This window comes from Populus trichocarpa, chromosome 14 (genome assembly GCF_000002775.5).
Source record: "Populus trichocarpa isolate Nisqually-1 chromosome 14, P.trichocarpa_v4.1, whole genome shotgun sequence".
NCBI lineage: Eukaryota > Viridiplantae > Streptophyta > Magnoliopsida > Malpighiales > Salicaceae > Populus > Populus trichocarpa.
Window position 1 is genome coordinate 9,461,057 of NC_037298.2, and position 24,333 is coordinate 9,485,389.

The 24,333-nt window shown below is 33.9% G+C and overlaps 5 protein-coding genes across 8 annotated transcripts; 2 read left to right on the forward strand and 3 right to left on the reverse strand.

The window, feature by feature from the left end:
* Positions 1-322: 322 nt before the first annotated feature.
* On the reverse strand, positions 323-4,351 carry LOC7466279 (uncharacterized). Of its 3 annotated transcripts, none has more exons than XM_052447039.1 (10): positions 4,225-4,351; positions 3,962-4,037; positions 3,431-3,596; positions 3,114-3,293; positions 2,564-2,799; positions 2,061-2,234; positions 1,827-1,943; positions 1,387-1,566; positions 1,236-1,282; positions 323-852 (listed from the first exon to the last, which is right to left on the reverse strand). In XM_052447039.1, the coding sequence occupies exons 2-10, from the start codon at positions 4,007-4,009 to the stop codon at positions 579-581; spliced, it is 1,422 nt and encodes a 473-aa protein (XP_052302999.1). In that variant the 5' UTR covers positions 4,010-4,037; positions 4,225-4,351; the 3' UTR covers positions 323-578. The 3 variants fall into 3 exon arrangements, with proteins under 3 accessions (XP_052302999.1, XP_052302998.1, XP_024441214.1); XM_052447038.1 differs by having other exon boundaries at positions 2,564-2,979; positions 3,066-3,293; XM_024585446.2 differs by lacking the exon at positions 3,114-3,293 and having other exon boundaries at positions 2,564-2,979.
* Positions 4,352-9,133: 4,782 nt separating this feature from the next.
* LOC7457993 (uncharacterized) lies at positions 9,134-9,592 on the forward strand. Its single transcript, XM_002320358.3, has one exon. It carries the CDS (start codon positions 9,134-9,136, stop codon positions 9,590-9,592), a length of 459 nt encoding a protein of 152 aa, XP_002320394.1.
* Positions 9,593-12,489: 2,897 nt separating this feature from the next.
* Positions 12,490-13,388, forward strand: LOC18105302 (uncharacterized). Its single transcript, XM_024584352.2, has one exon. The coding sequence runs from the start codon at positions 12,684-12,686 to the stop codon at positions 13,128-13,130; it is 447 nt and encodes a 148-aa protein (XP_024440120.2). The 5' UTR covers positions 12,490-12,683; the 3' UTR covers positions 13,131-13,388.
* A 688-nt stretch (positions 13,389-14,076) lies between these two features.
* LOC7466281 (adenylate isopentenyltransferase 3, chloroplastic) lies at positions 14,077-15,532 on the reverse strand. The gene is made up of 2 exons (XM_002321025.4): positions 15,365-15,532; positions 14,077-15,242 (listed from the first exon to the last, which is right to left on the reverse strand). The coding sequence occupies exon 2, from the start codon at positions 15,236-15,238 to the stop codon at positions 14,261-14,263; it is 978 nt and encodes a 325-aa protein (XP_002321061.4). The 5' UTR covers positions 15,239-15,242; positions 15,365-15,532; the 3' UTR covers positions 14,077-14,260.
* Positions 15,533-22,102: 6,570 nt separating this feature from the next.
* On the reverse strand, positions 22,103-24,329 carry LOC7457994 (uncharacterized). 2 transcript variants are annotated; one of them, XM_024584801.2, is made up of 3 exons: positions 24,021-24,329; positions 23,722-23,804; positions 22,103-22,847 (listed from the first exon to the last, which is right to left on the reverse strand). In XM_024584801.2, the coding sequence occupies exons 1-3, from the start codon at positions 24,174-24,176 to the stop codon at positions 22,331-22,333; spliced, it is 756 nt and encodes a 251-aa protein (XP_024440569.1). In that variant the 5' UTR covers positions 24,177-24,329; the 3' UTR covers positions 22,103-22,330. The 2 variants fall into 2 exon arrangements, with proteins under 2 accessions (XP_024440569.1, XP_002321062.1); XM_002321026.4 differs by having other exon boundaries at positions 22,103-22,898; positions 24,021-24,326.
* Between the last annotated feature and the right edge of the window lie 4 nt (positions 24,330-24,333).

Below are 24,333 nucleotides of genomic sequence, written 5' to 3' on the forward strand. Positions count from 1 at the left end.
CAACTGGAGTTTCTCTATGTTCAGTGGGTTTCTGTAAATTGAATTAGAGGACGATATATTCGTTCTACAAGGAATCTAGCACCCGATGGCTGAGAATAGATCAGGAGCATAAACTGAGAGAATCACTGAACCAATTGATCCCGATAGTCTTGGTCAGCTTGAACCCTCAATCCATGTAATTGCCTATTTTTTATTCGAGGGAACAATGCAGGAATACATCATTATCAAGCCATACTTATTGCTTCTAATTTATCAATTTGCCTATGAATTAAATTCTAGCTTCGATGATGCTCTCTTAATTTCCTTCTCAACAAATCTGGAATCCTTAGAAACTTCCCTGAACTTTGATTAATGGTTGCTTCTACCGCCGAAAATATGAGTTGCTCTGAAAATATATTCAAATTCTTACAACCATAACGAGATGGATTGTATAGAAATCAACATTGGCTGTAAGCGAGAGAATGATAAGATAACCTAGCAGTCTAAAATCATAACCACCAATGTTGATATAAAATAACTATAGACTGCAACTGTTGACTTTATTCAACTATTTACAAGGGCTCCTTTATGTTTCTCGGTCACTCTTCCACGAAATCCCATCCATCATCCAAAAGCTGTTTCTCATTAGAGAAATCCCTTTCCACTGAGCAAGCAAGGATTGGCTCTTTTGGAAGCTCAGATGTCTCGCCTGTTTCAGCGGCCAGATTGGATGCCATGCTTTTAATGGATGAACCTGACGAGGCTAAAATGCAACTAGTCTGGCTTGAAGAAACAGATTTACTCAATGGTACACGCTCATCGAATCTCTCTTTCAGCAGTCTCACATCCTGACAGATAACAGATATTTCTCCTCTGCAAAAATGCGGTTTACAAAGTATATTATCATCACTTAAATCATTTCAAGATCCCTCAAAAATGATGGTTCTCATGAGGCATCAACTAAGAATTAGCAGAAAAGTTAATTTTGTCCTACAAAGAAATTAATTTGCAAGACAGACAAAATGATGAATGAAAAAAGCAATAGCAGGATAAATGACAGGAGGTGATTTGCAAGAACTACAACAAATATGCAACCTTGAGATACCATTATTACCAACGAAAAACCTATTACTAATGGAAAACCTTGAGTTTAAAGATAAGCAGCAAAAGAAATCAGATTCAGTAAATTCAGGTCACCAGGAAAGAGCAAAATATAAAATGCAGAACTTAATCAAAATAATCAGAGGAAGACTTACTGCAATGTATCAACAACACAACCACGGTCCATAAGAAACTCCTGCAGCTGCAAAATATCAAAATTAGAAGGATTAGTAACAAATAGTTATTGTTTAATTTGACAAGAGACCCTAAGAATACTATGAGTGATAGTGGGCAATGCGTTGCTACCTTAGCATTCTCCTCCGCCTCCTTTTGTAGAATTTTTGACTCTTGCACCACCTTCTCCATTATGATTTCTTGCTCGGCAAGAGCATTTCGTGCAGTCTCCTCCTTTTCCAGCTTCTCTAACTCAGCTGTTTTCCTTAGCTCCTCTGCTGCAGCTAGTCGTGATTCGAGGGTTTGGCGCATCTATACATAATTTTTGTTCAGGTTAGCAACAATAAGGACTACAGATGATGCATTCTCTCACTTAAAATACATTAGTCATCCAAGAGCCTTCATAAAATAATGGAAAGAAGAATAACTACAGTTCAACATGTAGGCACTGACAGGGAAAGAAAAAGGTGTTGTGAAGTTATAATAGAATACTTCCTCAACGAGATTTCAAGGGGATACATTATGTGAGACATTTAAATAAAAAATAAGCCATTAAATTATAAGGACAATACCTCATCAAGAATAGCAAGAGCATTATCTCTTTCATCTGATAAGCTAAGTAGTCGAGCCTGCAACTCCCTCACTTCAGTAGCTAGGATTGCCTTCTCCCCATAAACTTCTCCAGCATGCTACAAAAGCAAACGATCATAAAAAAGAAAAAAAGAAAAAAAAAGGACAAACACATTCAAAATTAAATGAGCATAATCCACAACCAGTGATTAAATACAGTATTACAATTTTCCTACCATGTCATTTGCCTCTTTCGCATGTACCAGCATCTGTTTGAGTTTCTCCACCTCGACTAGAATGTCCAAACCTCCCCTAGCAGCCTCCTCTTTAGCTTGTTCTGCAGATATCTCTTGAAGTTCAACCTCTTTCATCATGTTCATAACTGACTCCATTGCCGAAAACAAGGTTTTCTGTATCAAGTTAAAAAACGAAAGAGTGCAATTAAATTGATTAGGAACTGTACAGTCAAAGAAATACAAATCTCACTCTATCTCCAACCCGCATAAAGAAAAATCTTCAAACTTTATGTAAATTATAAAGCTATATGTTTAGTGAATTTGATCAACTAAATTAAACAAGAGCAAAAGAATATAACACAATGAACTGTTTTAAATACAACTAAAGCAACAAGAAATAATAAATAATCTCCATGATTAGTGGATGTATATTGTACAAATATGTTCCAATGTCAATAATTTGAGATTCAAAACCAAGAAAAAAAAATCAAAGCCAACAATACCTTGTTGTCTTTAGCAGCTTCGACAATCTCTTCAAGAAGTTCAATTTGTCTATATTGCTTGGAATTCATATTTTCAGCATTAACTCCCAGCAGCAAATCATTTGACACTAGTATCAGAGTCTGACTTGACCCAGGCTGCGAAATGCCTTCTTGGTGTTGGGGCTTTCCCAGCAGTATCAATTCATCACTTTCAATATGCCCTTGCAACTGATTGGTGTCAGCATTTGCACCAGAAGGTACAACTACAGGTTGATCCTGTCTAATTTCTTGATGGGTTGAATCACCATCATTGACACCACCTGTTAACTCAGTTTTCCCATCATCTTCTTCGGCTATCAATCCTGGTTCAGAAGATCTCACACTTTTCACCAAACTAACCTGCCGATGCCTCAGCCCAGTTTCTTCCTCTTGTTCGGCTGCACATCAAGATGTTCGATAAGTCACAATTTCATTATTGAATTGAAAAAAGAAGTACTGAAAAATAAAGGAACCAATTCCTCACTTTCAATATGCCCTTGCAACTGATTGGTGTCAGCATTTGCACCAGAAGGTACAACTATAGGTTGATCCTGCCTATTTTCTTGATGGGTTGAATCACCATCATTGACACCACTTGTTAACTCAGTTTTCCCATCATCTTCTTCGGCTATCAATCCTGGTTCAGAAGATCTCACACTTTTCACCAAACTAACCTGCCGATGCCTCAGCCCAGTTTCTTCCTCTTGTTCGGCTGCACATCAAGATGTTCGATAAGTCACAATTTCATTATTGAATTGAAAAAAGAAGTACCGAAAAATAAAGGAACCAATTTTATTTGGATAAACAGTTAAATATTTGTTAAAGGGATATGAGGGGCTCAAATATTACTTTGTCCATCTAATGGAAGACTTGGGCTGGTATCCTCACAGGGAGGACTAGGAGCTGCAGAATGCCTGGAAAGTGAAGGAATAACCTCTGAAAGAACAACTTCAGCAGCAATATCGGCATCTTTTGAATGTTCAATGGCAACTGCCTTCAGAATTCGTGCATCAACCTGAGCAGGTGAATGAATTTAAACCAAACGCCTCACTCGGAAACAATAACAATAATAATAAAGGAGTAAAAAATAGACACCCTTCTAATTAACATAGACAGAGCATTATTAAATATTGGAGACTTAACCCAAAAAGGAAAAAAATTCAATTATCAAACTTAAGTGAAACTCTTGATGCTTGACATAAATGGGATTTTCGATTTATGATTAAAACATTACACAACTTCAAAACAATTAGAAATTACAGTCATCAACAAAAACAAAGCCTTAATCACAACCATTTCGCACGATCACAAAAAAAATCCACACGGTATGGGGCAATTACACCCCGCAATAATAAGAGATGAGAGTTATAGTGTAGATACCTGAGGAAACACGTCCGTCAAGCATTTATAAACTGTACTGAAACCCATAATATTACTATTATTAAACAGCAATAATCTGCGAGTAAAAAAGAAAGAAGAAAAAATATCAATTCAAAGTAAAACACCCAACGTTAACAACAAAATAATAAAACATAGAAACCCTAATGTTCTTCCGCCTTGTTAAAAAGAACCAACAACGACTATAATCTCATAATTCAGTTAATTCAATTGAATTTAATCATGATTATAACAAAAGCACAGACCTTGCGATTTCGAACTGGACGGTACACAGAGAGAGACAAAGAGGGAGAGGCTAAGGTGGTGTGGTTTACTTAGGGGAGAAGAGAAGAGAGAGAGATTGGCTTTGGGTATTGTTGTTGACTGTATGTTAGCTTTTTTATAGGGAGAATAAGTCCTGACTATCGAATTAAATAGAAAATATCAAATTAGTCCTCTTACTATGAAAGTATCCTCAATGTAATACCCAAATATTATGTTTTTTAATTAGATCCTTAAAAGCACCTTATGTTTCTTTTTTTTTTTTGATTTTCGTGGGTGTCCGGGCCAGCTTGCGCGCACCACGACTAATCCCACGACCCACTGAACACCCTGCAAACCCAGTGGGCATGTAAGGCACCGCGGGGGTGACAGGCGTGCACATGAGGACTCGAACCCAGGAGCAGCAGGAGGAGACAAGCCCCTCCTACCGCCAGGCCAAGACCCTCAAGGCACCTTATGTTTCTTGATTAAAGCAGAGGCGGCTTAAGTTAAGGGCCACTTGAGAAATTACCTAGGCCCTCATTTAACAAAAAAATCTTAAAAATAAATAAGATATATTTATAAATTATATTTTATTAAATGAAAATTGCTTTCACTTAACAAAAGACTCTAAATACTTAAAGATTATTCAAGGCCTCACTTGTTAGATATATAAAAATAAATAAAAAATAATATATATATATATATTATTTATTTTTAAATAAATAATAATATAAAGTACAACCTCTCGTGTTATAATGAGCATGATTACATGTAATTTAGACGGAAAACGCTAGCAATTATATAAGAGATGATTCAATTGGAGAACATCTAATGCTTCTTTGACTCATTTGGAAGGCTTAATAGTTAGGGGACCTAGTTGAGAAATGGTGAATAATTGAGAGACTAATCTGAGGTTTGTAATTGCACCTTTATTTATTACAGGTTGTTCGATTGCATTCCAGTCTGTCTCTGACACGGAGTCACTCTACAATATTTAACCGCCTTGACCGTACTAATATTTATTTATTTATATATATCTATATATGTGTGTGTGTGTGGAATTTTCGTGGATCCGGATATTGCTTTTGGTTTGCGTGGTGTGGCTAAGGAGCTTCGTCCGTCAGGTGTCACCAGATTTAGACATGAAGGGCTCTCGCTTTCTATGGGAGCTGCTGGGATTTAGCTTCGTTCTCTTGGCTTTACAAAATAATTTAATTAGCCCTGTAGTTTTAATAGCTATTAGATTATTTTCAAGCACTGTCATGCGAGTCGGATGATTTCATAATCAAGAAAATAAAATATAATGTATAATGAATTATATTTTTTTAAAAAAATTATAATATTTATATATTGGATCGACCTGAGTTAATTTGTTATATATTTGATCATGATTATAAAACCGTCGTAATACTATAAAAAGTTAAATAAAATTAATTATGAAAATTAATTTCTAATCAATCCAATGTTGAATGATGAAATTAAAAAAATATATTAAATTTAAAAAATTACCCCGGTCACGAGATTGAGATAATCTCATAAAAAAAAATAAAAAAAATTGCAAAGCTTAATTTCCAACCAATTCAAAGTTGAAGGATGAAATCGAAAAAAAAACAAAAAAAAAACAAAAAATATCAACTTGAGCAAACTTGTTAAACCCACTATCTATGTCATGAAACGACGATAACTTCATAGAAAGATTACAAAGTTCCATCTCTAATAGATCTAATGTTGAAGGTTGTAATAATAATAAAAAAACTAAATCTATGAAACCAGAAAAACTCCACAGAAAGCAAATTGAAAAAAATTCATATAGTTCAAAAAAATCTAATATTGAATGATGAGATTGAAAAAAAAACTAAGTAAATAAAAGAAGATTGAGTTGTTGGAGGGTGAAATTGAAAAAAAAAATATTCAATTAAAAAAGAATAAAGAAAATGAACCGAGTCAACCTACGTTAACTTGCCAAATCCATGACTCTATGTCAAGAGATAGGGATAACCCCATAAAAAAACATATGAAGCCCAATTTTCAATCAATCCAATGTTCAAGAGTAAAAAAAATCAATTAGAAAAAACAAAAAAAGACACGAGTATACCCAAGTTAACTTGTTAAATCCGCAATCTGGTTAATAAGATCAAGATAATTTCATAAAAAGCAATTAAAAAAAATATATACAAAACTCCACTATCAATAGATCTATTATTGAAGGTTGAAATTAAAAAAAAAATTAATGAGACTAGAATAAAACCCAGCATAAAGAAAATAAAAAAATACAAAGTATAATTTTCAAAATAATCTAATATTAAAGAATAGAATTGAAAAAAAATAAATTGAGTTGGGTTTGAATGGTCACATTTTGTAGATATGCTTTTCAAAACCTCCTCCATTTGTAATACTAACTGGCACTAAGCATTTGCTGCATAAAAAATCTATCATAAATCCAGTATTCAACCTCCACTCCAAACCCATTTCAAGCCTCAAAGTTGTGTGGCGTAAAGACCTCAACGAGACCATATTATTGAGAGAGATGAGCGATACAAACTCCACTCAAAGGTTGTCAAAGAGGTCCTTAACAAACCAGGTCAAGTAATCCCTCTTTGTTACCTCGAAAAGAAGTGCGATAGATTGCGCTCTAGTGTCAAAATTCTTACTTTTCTTGATAAAAACCCGACTCTTTGATGTTTACTATGATCAAATCAAGTCCTAGTCAAAACCTGTCTGGTTTGTCCATGTTAGCCATCCATAAAGAACTTTCTTGAAGAAAAGAGAAGGATTTCTTTGGAAAATAAAGGATGGATTGTTTCAAAATTATGTTAATTGCTGATGAGGGCTAAGGATAAGTGTGAATAAACTGGTTCAAGTGAAAGAGAATTTGGTTTTCCTAATGATTTTTTGGTCAATTTGGTGCATAAACATCCATATAATATATATTTTAAGGTCAAATTATATGTGAGGTCCACTCACATTTAGGTTTAAAGTTATGTTGTATTTGTAATCCAACATAAGTGCTTTAACATAAAATATAACATGTTATAAAAACCAAATGAAAATAAATGAAAAATTGTTCTAAAAAAATCTTTGGATAATAAAAATTTCAAACCTAAAATTGCTTTGTGGACTAGACAACGGACTTATAGCCTGATGAGTTCAGGCTTGAGTTTGATTAATGAAAAATATTTAATATTAAATTCTTATTTGATTAATAATTCTTTTAGTTTTTAAAATGTCGTAGTACATGAATCACATGAACCTATTATTATGAGTAATTCATGAATTATGAACATTAATTAAGAAATAACCTACATTTATGAAGAAATCAACACAATATATTAACAACTAATCTAATCAAGTCCATGTTCATTTTTAAATTTCAATATGTATTTATCTCTAATTTTAAATCTTATTTTTGCTTATAAATAACAGTTCTTGGAAATAAGACAGACATGTTGAATGCCATGAAGCTATTACTTTAGAATTCGAGGCCCAAGCTACTTAATAGATGAAGGCACAAGAATGATATAATTAATCGAAGCAGTAACTAGTTCGAAGCAACAACAATACCATCAACAAACTCAAGATCAAGTATTAGAAGATTTAGTTCTGTAGTTACAACAAATGTCAGCGAAAATAAATCAACTAGAGGCTCGAGGAAAGAGGCTAGTAGACTAAGTAGAGTCACCACTAAATATCCTCATAACTTGTATTAATGAGAATCATCGATAGGTACTGGAGCCTTGCGAAGAAAACCAGATTCAATTAAGACCCATGAAGTTAGATTTTCTTAAGTTTGATAGGAGTTGGAGGCCTAATACTAGTGGGATTTATGGAAGGATTGCCCCATCCAACCAACCCAGAACGGATATAAAACCCAAGCTTTCTATTCATAAACATACCCTAACTCAAATAAAGGAGAAAAGAGACAAGAGGCTGTGTTTTAGGTGTAATGGTAAGTGGAATCCTGTTCATAAATTTGGAGGTCCAAAACTATTTTTGATAGAAAAACTAGAGGATAAAGAAGAGAAAAGTGGATCTAATACAATTAGAGACTTAATTGACTGAAATGGATCTCAAGTTGTTAATGAAAAATTAAGTAAAGGTTTATCTCAATGCAATAATTATGAGTTCTAATCTCGGAACTATAAGAGTTGTAGTCACTGTTGGAAACTTATCCTTAATAGCCTTGATAGATACTTGAATCACACACAACTATGATGGTAGGATTGCTAATGGAAATAGAATTCTTAGTGAGGAAAACTGTTTAGAATTCAGATTTTAGGTTTAATGAATTCAATTATATGCTCTAATTGTGTTGATTAAGTTCGTAGGTTGTGATATGGTTTTTGAAGTAAAATGGTTAAAAGGCAGGGGGGCATCCCTTGCCGTTGCCCTGTTTCCCCGTTTTTGTTTCATGTCGCACAGCTTTCTACCATTAGAGTGAAATACTGCTTCGCAAGCTTTAGAAGAGGGGTGGCCGGAGATAGCCGAGCAGTTGAGTTTGAAAAGGACAAGTTTGCTCAATTGTTAATTGTCTGACCGACCGGTAATGACAACTGGCTGTGCAGATATCCTATGAAGTAATAACTTTCTCTAAAAATCTCTGTGATTTTGCACTTTCATGATATTGCAATAAATCACTATTTTAGCTCTTAGGGAAAAATAAGTTGTTTTCTGTCAAGGGCTGCATGCCTTGTACCTAACTCGTAATCACACAAAGCAAATGAGTCGCGATAACAACTCAGACCATGTACTCTTCAATGCATATCAACTAAAAAAGCAGCAGCTCCCTTTGCAATCCCCACAGGCATGCCGAACCTGAGGAAACAGAAAGATCGTGAGGAAACCTAGTATAAAAAGAGCAGAAACTGTTATGGTATTCTTTAAACCAGTTCTTTTCTGTAGTAGGCAACCCAGATGGGCACAGTCAAGATTCTCGCAATAGCGCTTTCTGCTGCGTTTCTTTTACTTGATCCCATGACCAAGGCTGTCCCAGACCCACCTCAACGCTCACTTTGCATGCCCCAGTATTCTCTAGTGAACCATGCATGTTCAGTGATTCTAGGCTACTCATTGCCAAACCACCCTCTTACCTCCGATGACGGGCACGGGCACGGGCACGGGCACGGGCACGGGAATGGACATGGTCACAGTCATGGGCGGCGCAGACACAGGCATAGACAAAGGCATGGTGGCAGTCACAATGGATCATCTTCAGAAGACAATTGCTGCAAATGGTTGAAAGAATTAGATGAAGAGTGTGTCTGCGATGTGCTATATCGCCTGCCCCCTTTCCTCTCGAAGCCTACACACACGTACACTGTCTATGTTGCTGAGGCATGCAATGTTACTTACAGTTGTGACATGCATTTGTAACTCCAATGGAGCATGGCATCTCAACAGCAGTTATTTACATCTAATCTAATAATACAAGTTCGATAAACTTCACTCATTAACTGTTTGAGAGTAAGCTGCATCTCCTTAATTAATTAACCCTTGATTTCTTAGCGATAGCCAAGGAAATTTAAGGTCATTAGTCTGCTAATTAGCGTACATTAATAAGCTGTTATAGTACTGTCATTATGACTGTAATAGGAGATTACATATAAACTCAGTATTCCAACGCAATTATCTGGTCATTTAATCATTGAATCTCATTCTCAATACCAGAAAAAAGAATGAATTTCAATTTTACATGCACAAGCTAAAAAGGATAGAAGGTTGAGTAAACTTATGCTCTCTGACTAATGTAGTTGGCTGAGAGCTTGTTCTTCAAAAGAAGGTTTAAGTTAAAACAGGGTGAAGGCCCAGAAAGCAGTAAAAAAAAAGCTCTATGTTTGGCTGCTGCCAAAACATAGTTAATCATGGCTAAGTTAAATCTATTCTAACATGCTCAAATGAGCAAGAAAAATTCATAATTCAAATCATTGAATCAAATAGATTTAATAAATTTTATTAATTTAATAATATAATTATAAAAAAATAATTAACAATGATATTAAAAATAATAAAAATTCTTGTCAATATTATAAAAATATATTCTTTAAATACTTTTAAAAGATCTCGTCAATTTTATTTAATAACAAAAAAAAATTGAACGAGTATTTTAAATACCAACACTAAAAAACAAATTAAAAAAAATTAATTTAAAAAAAACAAAAAAAAACTTCACTCAACCCATCATGTTAAATTCGCAATTTAATTGTAAGATATGATTAGTCTTATAAAAAAATTTAAATAAAAAAAAATGTAATCTACTAAAAAAAATCAATAAAAAAGATTAAAAAAAACCTAGATAGCTCGCTGTTGTTTTCGTACTTGAGGTTGAAACCCACTCTAAATAAGTAAGTAAATTTAAATTTTAATAAAAACCAGTTCTGACTCCAAAACGGTGACTTAAGCTTAATACTGCCATTGCTAATTTTAATGGCTGGGGCCATTCCCTCATGGCCAATTAGTGAAAAGACATGATAGAACAGCTGAGCATTCTCTGTTTTCTCCGCATGGAATCCTCAGCTTATTTTGGCTTCGTTTTATATATGAAAAACTATATTTATAATTTTATTTAAATTCAATGCACTTGAAACCTATTACATTGAACGGACGCTCAAATCATCGCCATTATAGACTTTCCCATATATCATGTTGAGCTTCAACTCTCTCTACAGGAAATCAATTGGGTACTTATCATCACATTAGAGGGGGAGGTTCTTTACTATTGGGGTAGTGGTGATAAAGGGAGGAGGCATGTAAGGGTTCGGACGGGATCTAGTCCAGGTTAAAATTTTATTAATATTTTTTAACTAGTTTTATGTAAAAAAAATTTATAATTCTTGATTGAGGTATCAAAAAATTCTAAAAATTTACGTAGAGCCTTCTAATATAATGCTTTAGCTTGGGTTAAAATTTCAGAATTTTTGGAGAAATTCAGAAATTCGATAAAAAATCACAATTTGACCAGTTTTATGTTATTGGGTATAATTTTCAATCCAACCATCAGATTGAGCTGAAATTTTATGATGGATCTTAAAATATATTGAATAAAATTTGGTTAAAATTTTAGGATGAACAGAGTTTAGTAGTGCTAACAAAAAAAAAACTGTAAAATAAAAGCAAAACGACTCATTAAGGGTAAAATGATTATTTGCCATTAAAAAATAAAACAAATCAGTTCTTCATTCCTTTTATATGTTGCCGACTGGGCAGAAACAAAATAGAAAAAGAAAGAAAAGAAAATGCGAGAGAGAAAGAGAAAAAAGTAAGGGAACAACATAAAAAAAATAAGAAAAATGAGAGAATAACCTTGTAAACTTACAAAGTCAAACTTATAAAATACTAATATAAGGAAGAATCAAGTGAAGGAAGGAGGAATTGAGAGATGAAAAAAATTTAATTACTTTTTTTTCAGTTGATATGAGATTGTTATTTTATCCTGGTTGAGGGGTTGTTACAATATCGATTCAGATTCGATTATAGATTAATTATATTATATTCCACAAAATATCAAATGATGTAACTTCAATAGTGAGTTTATTTTTACTTTTACTTCAATTTTATGTACTTTCAAATTTATTTTTTAATATTTTGGATAGTGTATTTGAATTAAAACTTTACTGTTAACTTTAAAAATTTATGTACATGAGTTAATAATTTATCTTAAAAAAAATTATATATTTATTTAATAACCCAGGGCAAAAAAAATTCTTGGCTCCGCCTTTGGTGGTGATGTGTTTCCTGTTTGAAAATGAATTGTAATAATATTTTTTATATATTTTAAGTTTTATAAATTTTAGAGTCACAAGAGGTTTACATGATCATTAATTTTAGGATCCGTGAAATTAGTCGAAGTGCACATAAACTGACCCGAACATTCACATTAATCTTAAAAAAAAAAAATGGTTTCCACTAGTAGGAACAAGATTGGTGATCAGTAACCATCTAGGTGGTGGCCCAGTGGTAAAAACTTGGAACTAAGGGGTTTACTCCCTCTGTGGTTTCAGGTTCGAGCCCTGTGGTTGCTTATATGATGGCCACTGGAGGCTTACATGGTCATTAACTTCAGGGCCCGTGGGATTAGTCGAGGTACGCGCAAGCTGGCCGGCCCGTACACTCATGTTAATCTAAAAAACAAAAAAAAAATTGGTAATCAGTAGCCTGGATGCGCTTTCATGCTCATGCAATATATAACCTAACTGGTTATCACGCATAACGAATGCACCTTCTTTAACTATTCAGGAGCTGTTCTTCTCCCTAATTTTACCTAAACAAACCAGTGCTCTCCTGATGATCACCCTTTGATTAATTATCTCCTAAAGCACCAAAACTTTAACTACTAGAAACAAAATTATGGTTATGGCTGCACAACATCTGTATATAAGGAAACCAAGGCTAGCTAGTATTTAGAGCAGATGTCAGAAAGCTTGTGTGCATGTACACTTGCAAATAGAGAGATATACTTCTAGTACAGATGGAGAATCTCAAGGTTTTTGTGTTTACATTCTTCGCAGTATTGTTGTTGCTTGTGTTCGATGTTAATGGCCAGCTACCTCAACCTCAACGCCCCCTCTGCGTCTCTCAACTTGCTCTGGTGAACTATGCTTGCGGAACTCTACTTCCAGCACCACCAGCTACCTCCCTGCCCTCCGCTACTGCTGCCTTACCTGCAGATGACGACAACAACCACGGGCATAGGCACGGGCATGGCCACAGACACAGGAACGGGCATCGGCTCGGAGGCCGCCACGGGCATAACCACGGAGGAAGGCTAGAACAAAATTGTTGTCGGTGGCTGAGTGATGTGGATCCTGAATGTGTGTGTGAATTGCTGGTTCGCTTGCCACCCTTCCTTTCAAAGCCTCATCATGAATACACCGTCAAGATTAATGACTCTTGCAGTGTTTCTTACTCTTGTTAAGTACTGACTGGTTGTTGCCATATACAATATTTCTGGTGGATTTTGTCAGAGATTTGGTGACAGATATATATGGTTTCTCATCATATATACACTGCTAATCAATCATGATCTTCGATCATGAACCTCTAATTAGTTATGGCAATATTTATGATCTAAGATATTTATGTGTTTTCTTTCATTGCTAGTTTCAAGCTCTCGTACTTGCATGTATCTTATAATAATTTCTCTTAAAAATAAAGCGTAATCATGTTCTTATAATTGAGTACAGTAATTTCTCTTGCTAGTTTCGGCAATCTCTTGCTCTAACTCAAACTACAGAGATCATTATTGTAGCAGCAATTTTCTGAGCCCATGCCAAATTGTAAAATGCTTCTCATAATTGAGTAATAATTAAATTTCCTCTGCCATGTGTTTTTGAGAACAATTGTTAAAGAGAGATTTGGGCTAGCTACTCACAATGGACCTGCTCTGAGTCCATTATTCTGATTCCAGTACTGGTCTAAAGGCCTATCACAGATCCTGTCAGAAAATCCATGGGTGCCAAAAACTACAATTTGATAATCTAATCACTGTTGATTGGAGGTGGTCAAAAGTATAGCCTCTGTAACTATTCACTTCTAATCACTGCTGATTTGATAGTCTTTACCCCTTTTAGATTTGTTTCGTGCGTTGATCTTGTGCAACATCATCGTTCTGGCAATTAAGATCTGTCTATGCTACTAGTTTGTGATTGATTCTTCATGAACAAAGCTTGAAACATGATTTTTGTTGATTTTTTATGTTGTTTTTCATGTTTCTAGCTAGCATGTTCAGTAAATTTGTATGTTGTTGCATTTTTGGACGTTTTTACCAGACAACATACAGTCATTAATGGAGGAGCCTAACGGTGAGATTATGGTATTGAAACTGGGACAATATGATACTGAACATACAGTCAGAGCGATCCAAAGAGCAAAAGAAAGAGATGTAATTAAATTGTTTCCAGTAATCTCCCAAAAAACACCCAATACAAAACCTCCCAGTAATGGGATAATGTTATTGCTGATGACTCCTGCCTTGATAGCCCTCTACTTAGATAATATTGTATATGATACCACTTTCTAAAGTCGTTAATTAGCCATATTGAACGGCTATGCCACAAGGCATTGTCGAATATAGCCCATGTTTTTTGCTACGCTAGCTATGGCGGGGACCTTATCAGCAGGAACACCACAGAGGAGTTGTCCCACAATGGCAGTGCTGGGTCTGGCCACAAGCATTTCCCAGGCATGCTCTGCTTCCTTTCCCGACTTTTGGAATACTTCAGTGGCATCAAGTCTATGGATGTCCCACCCCTTGATCTTCCTAAGCCGATTAATCTTTTCCCATTGACGGCAAGCTAACTTACATGTATTCTTTTTGACATGACATATTGCTTCATGAAGTAGTCTGGCACGGTTTTCTTCATCCAAAAATGCTTCAGCTCTAAAGTACTTGTCGAATTCAGGAACTCCAATTGACCTCCTGATCCCCGTAGAATAATCAGCGTAGGGATCGAAAATGTTTCTGACCTCATCGATCATCCCCACACTAACCATCTGCTCGACTCGCCTCGAAACAAATTTATGTAGCACAGGCATTGATACATCTACCCAAAGGAAGCAACAATCATAGTTCAACCGTAACCTAAAATCCTCATCATCCATCAAGGCCTCAATGTATGAATTGGAACCTCCAACAATGATCGGGAGCAATCCTCGAGTCGAAATTGATTCGACCGCCAAGGAAGCCGTGTGACAGTAATTTGTTGCTGTAAAGTCCACAGTAGGATTTGCTATTCCTAACAAATGGTGAGGGACACCAGATTTCTCTTCCTCAGCAACTTTGTTAGTGACTATGTCAAGTCCTTTGTAAACCTGCATTTTGTCGGAGTTTATGATTTCTGCAGGGAACTGGGTTGCAAGTTCAATAGAGAGCCGAGACTTGCCAGTTCCAGTAGGCCCCATTACTATCACAACCTTCTCCTTTTGCCGGCTTCTGGGACTTGGCATGTCCATTTTGAGCATACCAGGAGGGATATCAAGCATCCGACTTGTTTGTGGGCACAGGGACTGACAAAGGTTCATCATCAACCTGTTTATACAAGCCACAATGTTCTAAAGCTTGTTAAATGTTAAAGATATACGTGCATCAATCTGAAAAGATATACGTTCATAACGCATGAGATTAAAGTTTTTTTTTATATAAAAAATCACCTTCTGATCAGTACAAGTTCAAGAAGTGGCAGGCAAACCCTTATCTCTCCAATGTCAATTCTGTTGCAACTGGAGCAATGAGAGTTAAGTGAGCGCTTCTAAATGAAAACTAGAGGCTAGTTGAGGAGATGGATATCGTTTTCCTTCCAAGTTTAATCTACTGCACAAGTCATCACAAGATGCGGTATTTATAGCTAGGCTTGTGCAAATTGATCAATTAAGCACAATTCCTTGCTTTGTTCCTCCTAACTTTACTAGCTTTTCGGATTATCTGACCTCCTTTTTTCGCTGAGAATGTTATCTTGGCGTTCTCATATATTCTCACAGAGGGAAAAAGAAATAAAAAGTAAGGCTTGGACCATTCAGTTACGCGGAAGGATGATCAAATGGGAAGAAAGAGATTCCTATCCATGGTGCTTTAACATTAAAATACACGATGAAGATTTTATCTTGCATTGACACTGGTATAGGTTTGTTGCTTTTTATCACCTTTCCTGGAAGGATATATAGAACAAGATAGGATTACAAATTCTTCCCAGGGAAAAACATGCCTTAACAACTAATGGTTTTACAAGTTGCTTCTTTTATAGATACTATTTTCATGGCGATATTTAGTAAATGCGTGGATCCTTTAAAAAAGAAGCTGCCATGGAAGTTGACTTTAGTCAAATCATGATGCTCCAATTCTTTCACATGAAAGTTATATATACGCGCGCAGGGACGGTACTTCATCAACCTTAAAGTTGACTCTAAGGTCGTACACCATGAAAATGAAACTTCACAAACAAAAATTCCTACAGTGACAAGAGAATGTTAAGCCTGGTTGGAGCCGACTATGAATTTGCTTTTACCTCTGATTCCCTAGAAAACAAGTGGTCATCGGTGAAACAGCTGTTTGAATTGCCTGCTTTTGGCATTCACCAGGGATGGTTATATATGTCTTTGGTTAGACACCGCCAATTTCATGACACTAGCTCACTCTACCAATTGATCGCCGGTGTGCGCTTTTACTAGATCACTACGCTACTTTTTGGAATAATTTTATTAAAAAGGTATTTCTATATTGCTAACGCGTGCTTTGAAGGAGGAAAAAAGTTGCGCAGATATTGATTTGATATGAATTGGCTAATCTAGTAAATCCAAACATAACCTATATAATTGGGGAAAAAACATAATTTGATTAAAATAATTTTAAAATAATTTTTTTTTAATACTGAGATGACAATATATTGGATCAATTCGAGTCAAACCAGATTAACATGTAAAATTCATGACCCGAGTCATAAAACTGTGATGACATCATAAAAAGCAAATAAAAAAAAACATATTAAAATCCAATTCTCAATCAATCCAATGTTGAAGAATAAAATTGAAAAAAAAATCAATTAAAAAAAGATAAAAAAACTCGAGTTAACCTGAATTAAACTCCTAAATCCGGATCATAAGATCAGGATAACCCAATAAAACGTAAATCAAAACAAATTATGGAACTCAATTCTCAATCAATCCAGCATAAAAGGATAAAATTGAAATAAAATCAATTAAAAAGTTTTAAAAAAGCTCGAGTCAATCCTATTTTACCCACCAAACCCTTGACTCGAGTCATAAGACTAGAATAACGTTATAAAAAGAAAACCAAAATAAATTACGAAGTTTAATTCTCATTTAACCTAAATGGTGAAGGATGAAATTGAAAAAAGAATTTGATTACAAAAAGACAAAAAAAACCATGAGTCAACTAGGTTAATTCGTAAAACTCATGACTCGAGTCATGAGACTAAATGACCTCATAAAAAGTAAATCAAGATATACTATGAAGCTCAATCCCCAATAAATATAATGTTAAAGGTTAAAATTGAAAGAAAAAAAAACTAAGTTAACTCGGTTTAACCCGTCAAACCCTTGTCTTGAGTCATGAGACTGAGATAAACCTATAGAAAACAAAACAAAATAAATTATGAATCCTAATTATCAATCAACCCAAATAGTGGAGGAAGAAATTGAAAAAAATATTCAATCACAAAAAAAAACCCAAGTCAACAGGGTTAACCCGCAAAACTCTTGACTCGGATCACGAGATTGAGATATCCTCATAAAAAACAAATCAAAATAAACTTTAAAGTTTAATTCCCCAATCAATCTAATGTTAAAGAATAAAATTTTAAAAAATATTTTAAAAAAAATACAAATTATTTTCCCTCCTCACTTAGTTCTTATTAATTAATACTAACAAGTTCCCTCAATATACATGTAAAGTGATATTAAGTGAGCATGGCTAACCCCTAATAGCTCTATACTACTTCGCTACAATTCATGTATTTTTTTCAGCAAAAAAATAAATATACAAGCTTTTTCTTGGGTATAAAAAAAACCATTCAAAGTGTTGACGTGAAATTGATTTTCACTGTCCATTACTTGAGATGATTCATTGAGAAGCTGCTTTTATCATTCTTTGGCCTACTCTGTTGGCCGGTGTGATTTATCCGATGGCATATTTGCTCCTAAAAGGAACAACCTTGTAGCTGTAAATGGTCCAAAGCATTGCTGTCCTTGTCCGAAGTTCATCGTTTCGACTGTGTGTCACTGGTTCTTGAATTCTTTTGTGCCCACCGAGGTCAAATGTTGGTCATCCAAACCAAAACTATGTTGTTTTTTAGAGATTATTTCTCATTGTTTGACCCTGCGTGATGGAAACAGTGATGACATAAACTCAAAACTCCCTTCCATTTTAATCCAAGTTAAGTCAAAGCCGAAAGACTAATCAAGCCATGAGAAATGAGTTCAAAGAATCTTAAAAAATTACAAGGAAATACAGGGACAAACTGAGAAAAATGAATCTAGTGCTCGTGATTGAGCATAATTAAGCATGGCCTCTTAGCCCATGATTGGTTCAAGGAATATTAGACAGTTCAATCAGTATTTTAAAATAAATTCTTCTTTTCAAGTTCTGATATAGACTTGACAATACCTAACAGATGTCTGGGGCTCTGGGGCTACTAGGTAGTAGAGTGGAAGAGAAGAGGTTTGGATAATGGTGTTCAAGGAATTTCAACAGTTATACGTATTAGGCAAAAGAACAGGCACCTGTAACATGTAAGGAGAGACGAGACAGTCAGCAGAAATGTGAAGATTACAAGGGAAGATTGACCAGCAAATTTCGACAGAAAACCCTAAATACGTCTGATGATGGTTTTTTTTTGGATAAAAGGTGAGGGGGCTATTATGTTTGAGTGAACTGCCAAGGTTTCAGATGAATAATTTAATATGTTTTTTAGCATTGTGTTTGTGGTTGCTTTTCAAATAATTTTTCATGTTATGTTGTATGTCAATAATGTTTTTTTATTTTTTAAAAATTATTTTTAGCATCAACATATCAAAACGATCCAAAATATACAAAACATATTAAATTTTAACCAAAAAAAATTAAAAATTTTTAAAAACACGGTTTTGCACCCTTCATCTGCACATATATAATAAATCAGACATCAGCACATCTGTTCATCTCAAGTTAGCAAGTTGGAGGTAAAATCAGTACTCCCTTTAATATCCTATGATAATTCGCCTGCATCGGTTTCAAAAAAATCAAGAGAGTTTAACTTTGACGTACTCTTTTCAATCAATATTATTAGCTTAATTGCTTAAAGTCTGATTTATTTTATAGAAAAAGGTCTGAAAATTAAGTATTAGAAAACTTGAAGTTTATATACATTATTTTATAAAAAAATTTATTAGAAATTAAGTTGGGTGCAATTATAGGCTGAGATGTGATCCAATTATATTCTTGAACACCCCTATCTAAATCATTCACTAACCCCAAACCACCATATATAAAATCAAAATCAACCGAACCAAAAAAGCTAATTAGAACCTGATTTATATTTTTAGGTATTTCTATAGAAAAAACCATCACTATTAAAACTATCTTGTTAAATGAGACTCATTGACACAAAGATCGCTCATTTTTATCATTGGGTTGTGGAGAATCGATAACTTTCTTTCTCTATCACCATAATCTAATGACTTCTCTCCCTTCCCTCATACAAGAGACTAAGAAATAAGAAAAATAAAGTTTAGAACTAAAATAAAATTTCAAAAAACCAAAGGTATTCAATAAGATGAAAAATGAAAATAAAGGGATAAAAAAGAACTTTGTCATGCTAAATTTAGTTGGTCAACAGATTTTGTTATTTTTTACACTTTGGTTGTATATCTTTTAATTGTGTTTTTGTTGGGTTTTCGAAACACATACACATAGAGGAAACAATAAATTTAAAATTTTTCTGAAGTCCTAAAGATTCTATTAGATAAATCTAGAGTTGTTTACAACTTTGAATAATTGCTTCAAGGTTGAATTGTCGCAAACCACAAACCGTCAAAGTGTCTGGTCTCTAACAGTAATCCACACGAACCACCAATGAGAAATCTTTTAAATCTTTTTAGGAGAGAGAGATTGTTATACTTTATAGTGCTAACTCTTTTCTTTTGTATTTTAGATGTTTTTGTATTATACTCTACTCACTTTAGAAAATAAAAGGCATAGAATTCTATTTTTTGGGAAACCAAAAAACCCTATAAATGATGAAATATCAATTTGCTCCTTAAATAATATCATATATATTATTTTAAGCTAATTTTAGAAATTTATTCAATCAAGTACTTACTTGATTGTTTTGTAGGTCTAGAATTGTAATTCCTTATATTAATTACATTCTAGTCCTCAATTTCTAAAATTTATTTACAATCAAGTCACACTTGATTAATCATCCTATTTTAATTTCTAACCAATGGTTATTATGTATGTGATCCATTAGGTTCCCTAATACGTTGGCCCAAATATAAATCATAATTCTAAATAAAATAAGATTAGATAATTTAATTTATTATCAATTTAAAAAATAATTGATTTATTTTTGAAGATCAAATACAATGTCTATTAACTTGTCATGATGCCCCAATTATTAAGAAAGTGAAAGTCATAAGTTGTTTGACTTAACATTTCAGTAATTAGTTTCCCAGTGTAATTATTACTCCTTCATAAAAAATGTTTCAATTTAAACATTATAATATGGAGTATATTTGCTTTTTAAAATCATGTTTATTCTCAACATTATAGACATTGATTATTTGAATAGAATTTTAAAAAAAAATTCAAAACTTATTCCACATTGACTGAGGATTTTACAATTAATACATTTTGAGAACAGATGGAATATTTTTTCTAATTCACCTATGGTGATGAATCCTCTCTTAATTACTCTAATACCGTCATATAATTATGTTATATTCAATATCTACCATTTTATTATCCTTGATTAGGATAATGTATGGTCAAAATCAAAACAAAACACTCTCTATATAAGATAACTTAGTGACTTCAAGTCTAATGATCACTTACACAACTATCGTGTGAGCCTTTTCATAGACATAAGTGATCTCTCCATATGAAATTCTCTTGTAGATCAGTTCAGTGTATATATCATCTGATAAGCACATGCATATTAGTTTCAGGTATCCCTCCTACCTCAGTTTATGAGAGCAACTCTAATTAATCTCATAATTATATTCATTTCATAAAGAAAGAAATATAATATGCACCGGTCTCAACAACTCTAATTAATATTGAATCTTAATATAACATTGATCGGAAACATTTAGGAACAATACTTTGATGCAATAACATTCTTATAATTATAATAACTTTATAATTTTTTATAAAAAAACATTTTTATCTAACGAAATTATCCTTACTCTACATTCATTAATGAAATATAAATGAATATTAAAGATTAAAAAAACCTTTACTAGTAATAAATATACTATACATGAATAGAATCAATATTACATATAACCAACCGATTAACTATTAGGTATATTCACTAAATTAACAAATTATAAGAAATCAATAGTTAATTCGATTAAAAAAAAAGGTGCAGAAAAGGGGGAAATTAACTTTTCAGTTCGTTTTCTTTTATTCTCTTAATGTATGTTATAATAATATAATTATAATATATTGTTTGGTCCTTCTACTATAAATCAAACACCCATAGTTAACTAATGAAAGAAAATGAAGAACTATGGGAGAAACTTCAAGAAGGAATCGGAAGCACTTGATGCTATAAAGCAAGCAGGATTTCTCCCACTCCTACCACCATCAAAGTGATCAACGTGTAAATGTAGGATGCTTGTCATGGGTTAAATTTGGGAATTTAGTTTAAAGTTGACCGTCAGGTTTTCACACCCAAAACAAAATATAGAAATTGGCATTTTAATGAAATTAAAAATTAGTTCCATCAAAATTATCGGAAGAAATCAATTATTTCTAAAAAGAAATATTACAAAATAAAAAAAGAAATCTATGTGATGAAGATTCCATTGAAATAAAGATGGCACTGATCAGACTCAAGTTTTTGTGGGAATGATTTTGCTGATAGAAATTTTGTAGATATCAACATAATATTTTACTAAATCTATTTATTTTTGTATTTTAAAAGTATTTTTAAAAAAATAAAAAAAATTTCTTCAAATTAATATATTTTTAATGTTTTTATAACATTTTAATATACTAATATCAAAAAAAAATTTTAAAAAATAAAAATTATATTATTTTAATACATTTTCAAATAAAAAATACTTTAAAAAACTATTATAATCTCCTCAACGTTTTATTCCTTGTTATCAATGAAACATTTTATTCGCACACAACAAACAAGAAACAAGAAACAAAACAGAGACAGAGGCTTTGGTTTGTTTAATTTACAAGACTCGTGTAAATATTAGAGCTTATCGATCATAGTTGGAAGGCCATAGAGAACATTCAACGATTCATAACTAATGTGCTCATATATCTCACATCTCAGTAATTTCCTTACTTATTTTGGCTCTTAGGAAACCTAGTTTCATGAAAAGAAAAACGAAGAGGGAGAGGAAAGAAGCGAAAAGAGCAAGCTGATCTCGCATCAACACTGGTTACCAACGTGATGTGTTGCCCCGTATGAAAGCCTCTTCCATGGCCCTCATGACTGAAATTAGCTCTCCTTCAAATACGTCATTGCCTGCGAAACTTTCGATGTTCTGCGCTGGCGCTGCACTTCCTCCGGCTCGGTCGCAGAGCACAAACCGACAAACAGGGCATTTCCCATTACTCTTCGCCCATGGCACAATACATTCCTCATGAAACATATGGTTGCAAGGGGTCACCATTACCGACTCTTTGGGCTCGAAATCTTCTAGGCAGATCGCACATCTTTTGCCATCATCTTCTGTCTCCCGTGCCCTGTCTTTAACAGCATCAATGGCACGGTCTCTGTAATACAAACTCAATCTAGTTGTCATCCTTTTCGGGATAGGGTTATAGGTTTCTTTCTTCAGCTGTGCCAATGCTTTGTTTTGCTCATCTTGGGTTGATCTGGAGCGATCCGCTTGTGTAGATGAAGAGGCTTGCCAATTTCGTTGGCGTGAGGGCCCTGGTAGCTCTCTTGCCAGTCTGGTATTTAGGAAAAGAACTTGCACGGGTGAAGCTGGCTGCATAGAAAATCTGCCGTGCACTAAATGTTAAATAACTTTTGAGAAATCCACGCGCACACAATCTAACAAAAGGCTTTGCATTTAGCTATACTAAACCAACATTTAACAATCACATCGAAGCTCAGATCTTCTGATTCTGAAAGTTACTCAATGAATGACCAAACACAAGTTTCAGCTCATTTTGTGTATGATTCTTAGTTCCATAATACTTTAGGGTTCCTCGTATCTGCTTTTTGTACTAAAATTGAAGATCGTTGCAGATCATGGGCAAAGCCTCAATATATATAGATGGAGAACTCCATTGGAGCAATCGATAGGTTGGGAGTTTGATTGGGATAGAGATAATCGTAAATCTGTCCTTTTCTTTTAAATTAATAATACCATCTTAATTTAAAATGTTAAGTCTAAGAGTTGAGTAATTTGCACACGTTAAACATTGATTATTCGACATGAAAACACTATAATAACACAAATAGTTTTTCACCAGCGTCGTGAAAATTAAACAAGTTTTTATTTTGTTTTATGAAAATAAAAATAAATACTTCCAAGAATATAAATGATTTAAATTCTTGAGATAAATCTTGTTTCTTCGATCAAAATTCTTCTTCTTTTATTATTCATTTCTTTATCTTGATGGTATAATTTAATATATAATCATTAAGAGGAATTTAAATAGCACCCAAAAAAAAAACTCTAATCTTTTTTATTTAAAAAGAATGATATGAATTAATGGTTTTTTAAATATCATGGTAAATCGCGAATTTATGTATTTCAGAACTAAACAAAACATGCATGATATACATTATATATCGCAAAACTTAGTGGTTATATACCCAGCTAGACCGAGAGGTACTGTTATGGCTCTTTCCTCCACCGCCGGCCGCCATGTATCTTGTGAACCTCCTCTATTCGGCTCCTGCTCACAAAACACATATCGTTGTTAATTGTCGTCGTCTACTGCATATCCTATCAATCATGCATCTTGTCAATTTTTTTGCCACATTAAACCATGCTCTTTCAAATTAATCCAACACACACATATAAAACCGTATACTGTGTGTTTGTATATATGTGCCAGCTCTTTGCTGCATGTTCGTGTCTATTTAAATCTAGCTTGATAAATACTACTCACCGGACGGGCTTGGGAGGCGGAGCGGCGGAAATGGGAAAACGTGGGCATCCTTTGATAATTCCTGCTACTGTTGTTGGGAGCATAGGTATCATCATAGTCTTGTTCACTGTACCAATACGATGGGGTTCGCGTGACATTGTTGGTGCTGCTGTTCATGGTGACTTCCAAGCACCCAGCAGAGACGATGATGATCAGAAATTCTGTCCATAAAACAAAATATCGGTGGTTTTTCTAATGGGTCTTGTAGCTTTTATTCCTTTTCCTTTCGAATGCCATTTTCCCAGTGAATATATGTGATGAATCTGGTTCCTTC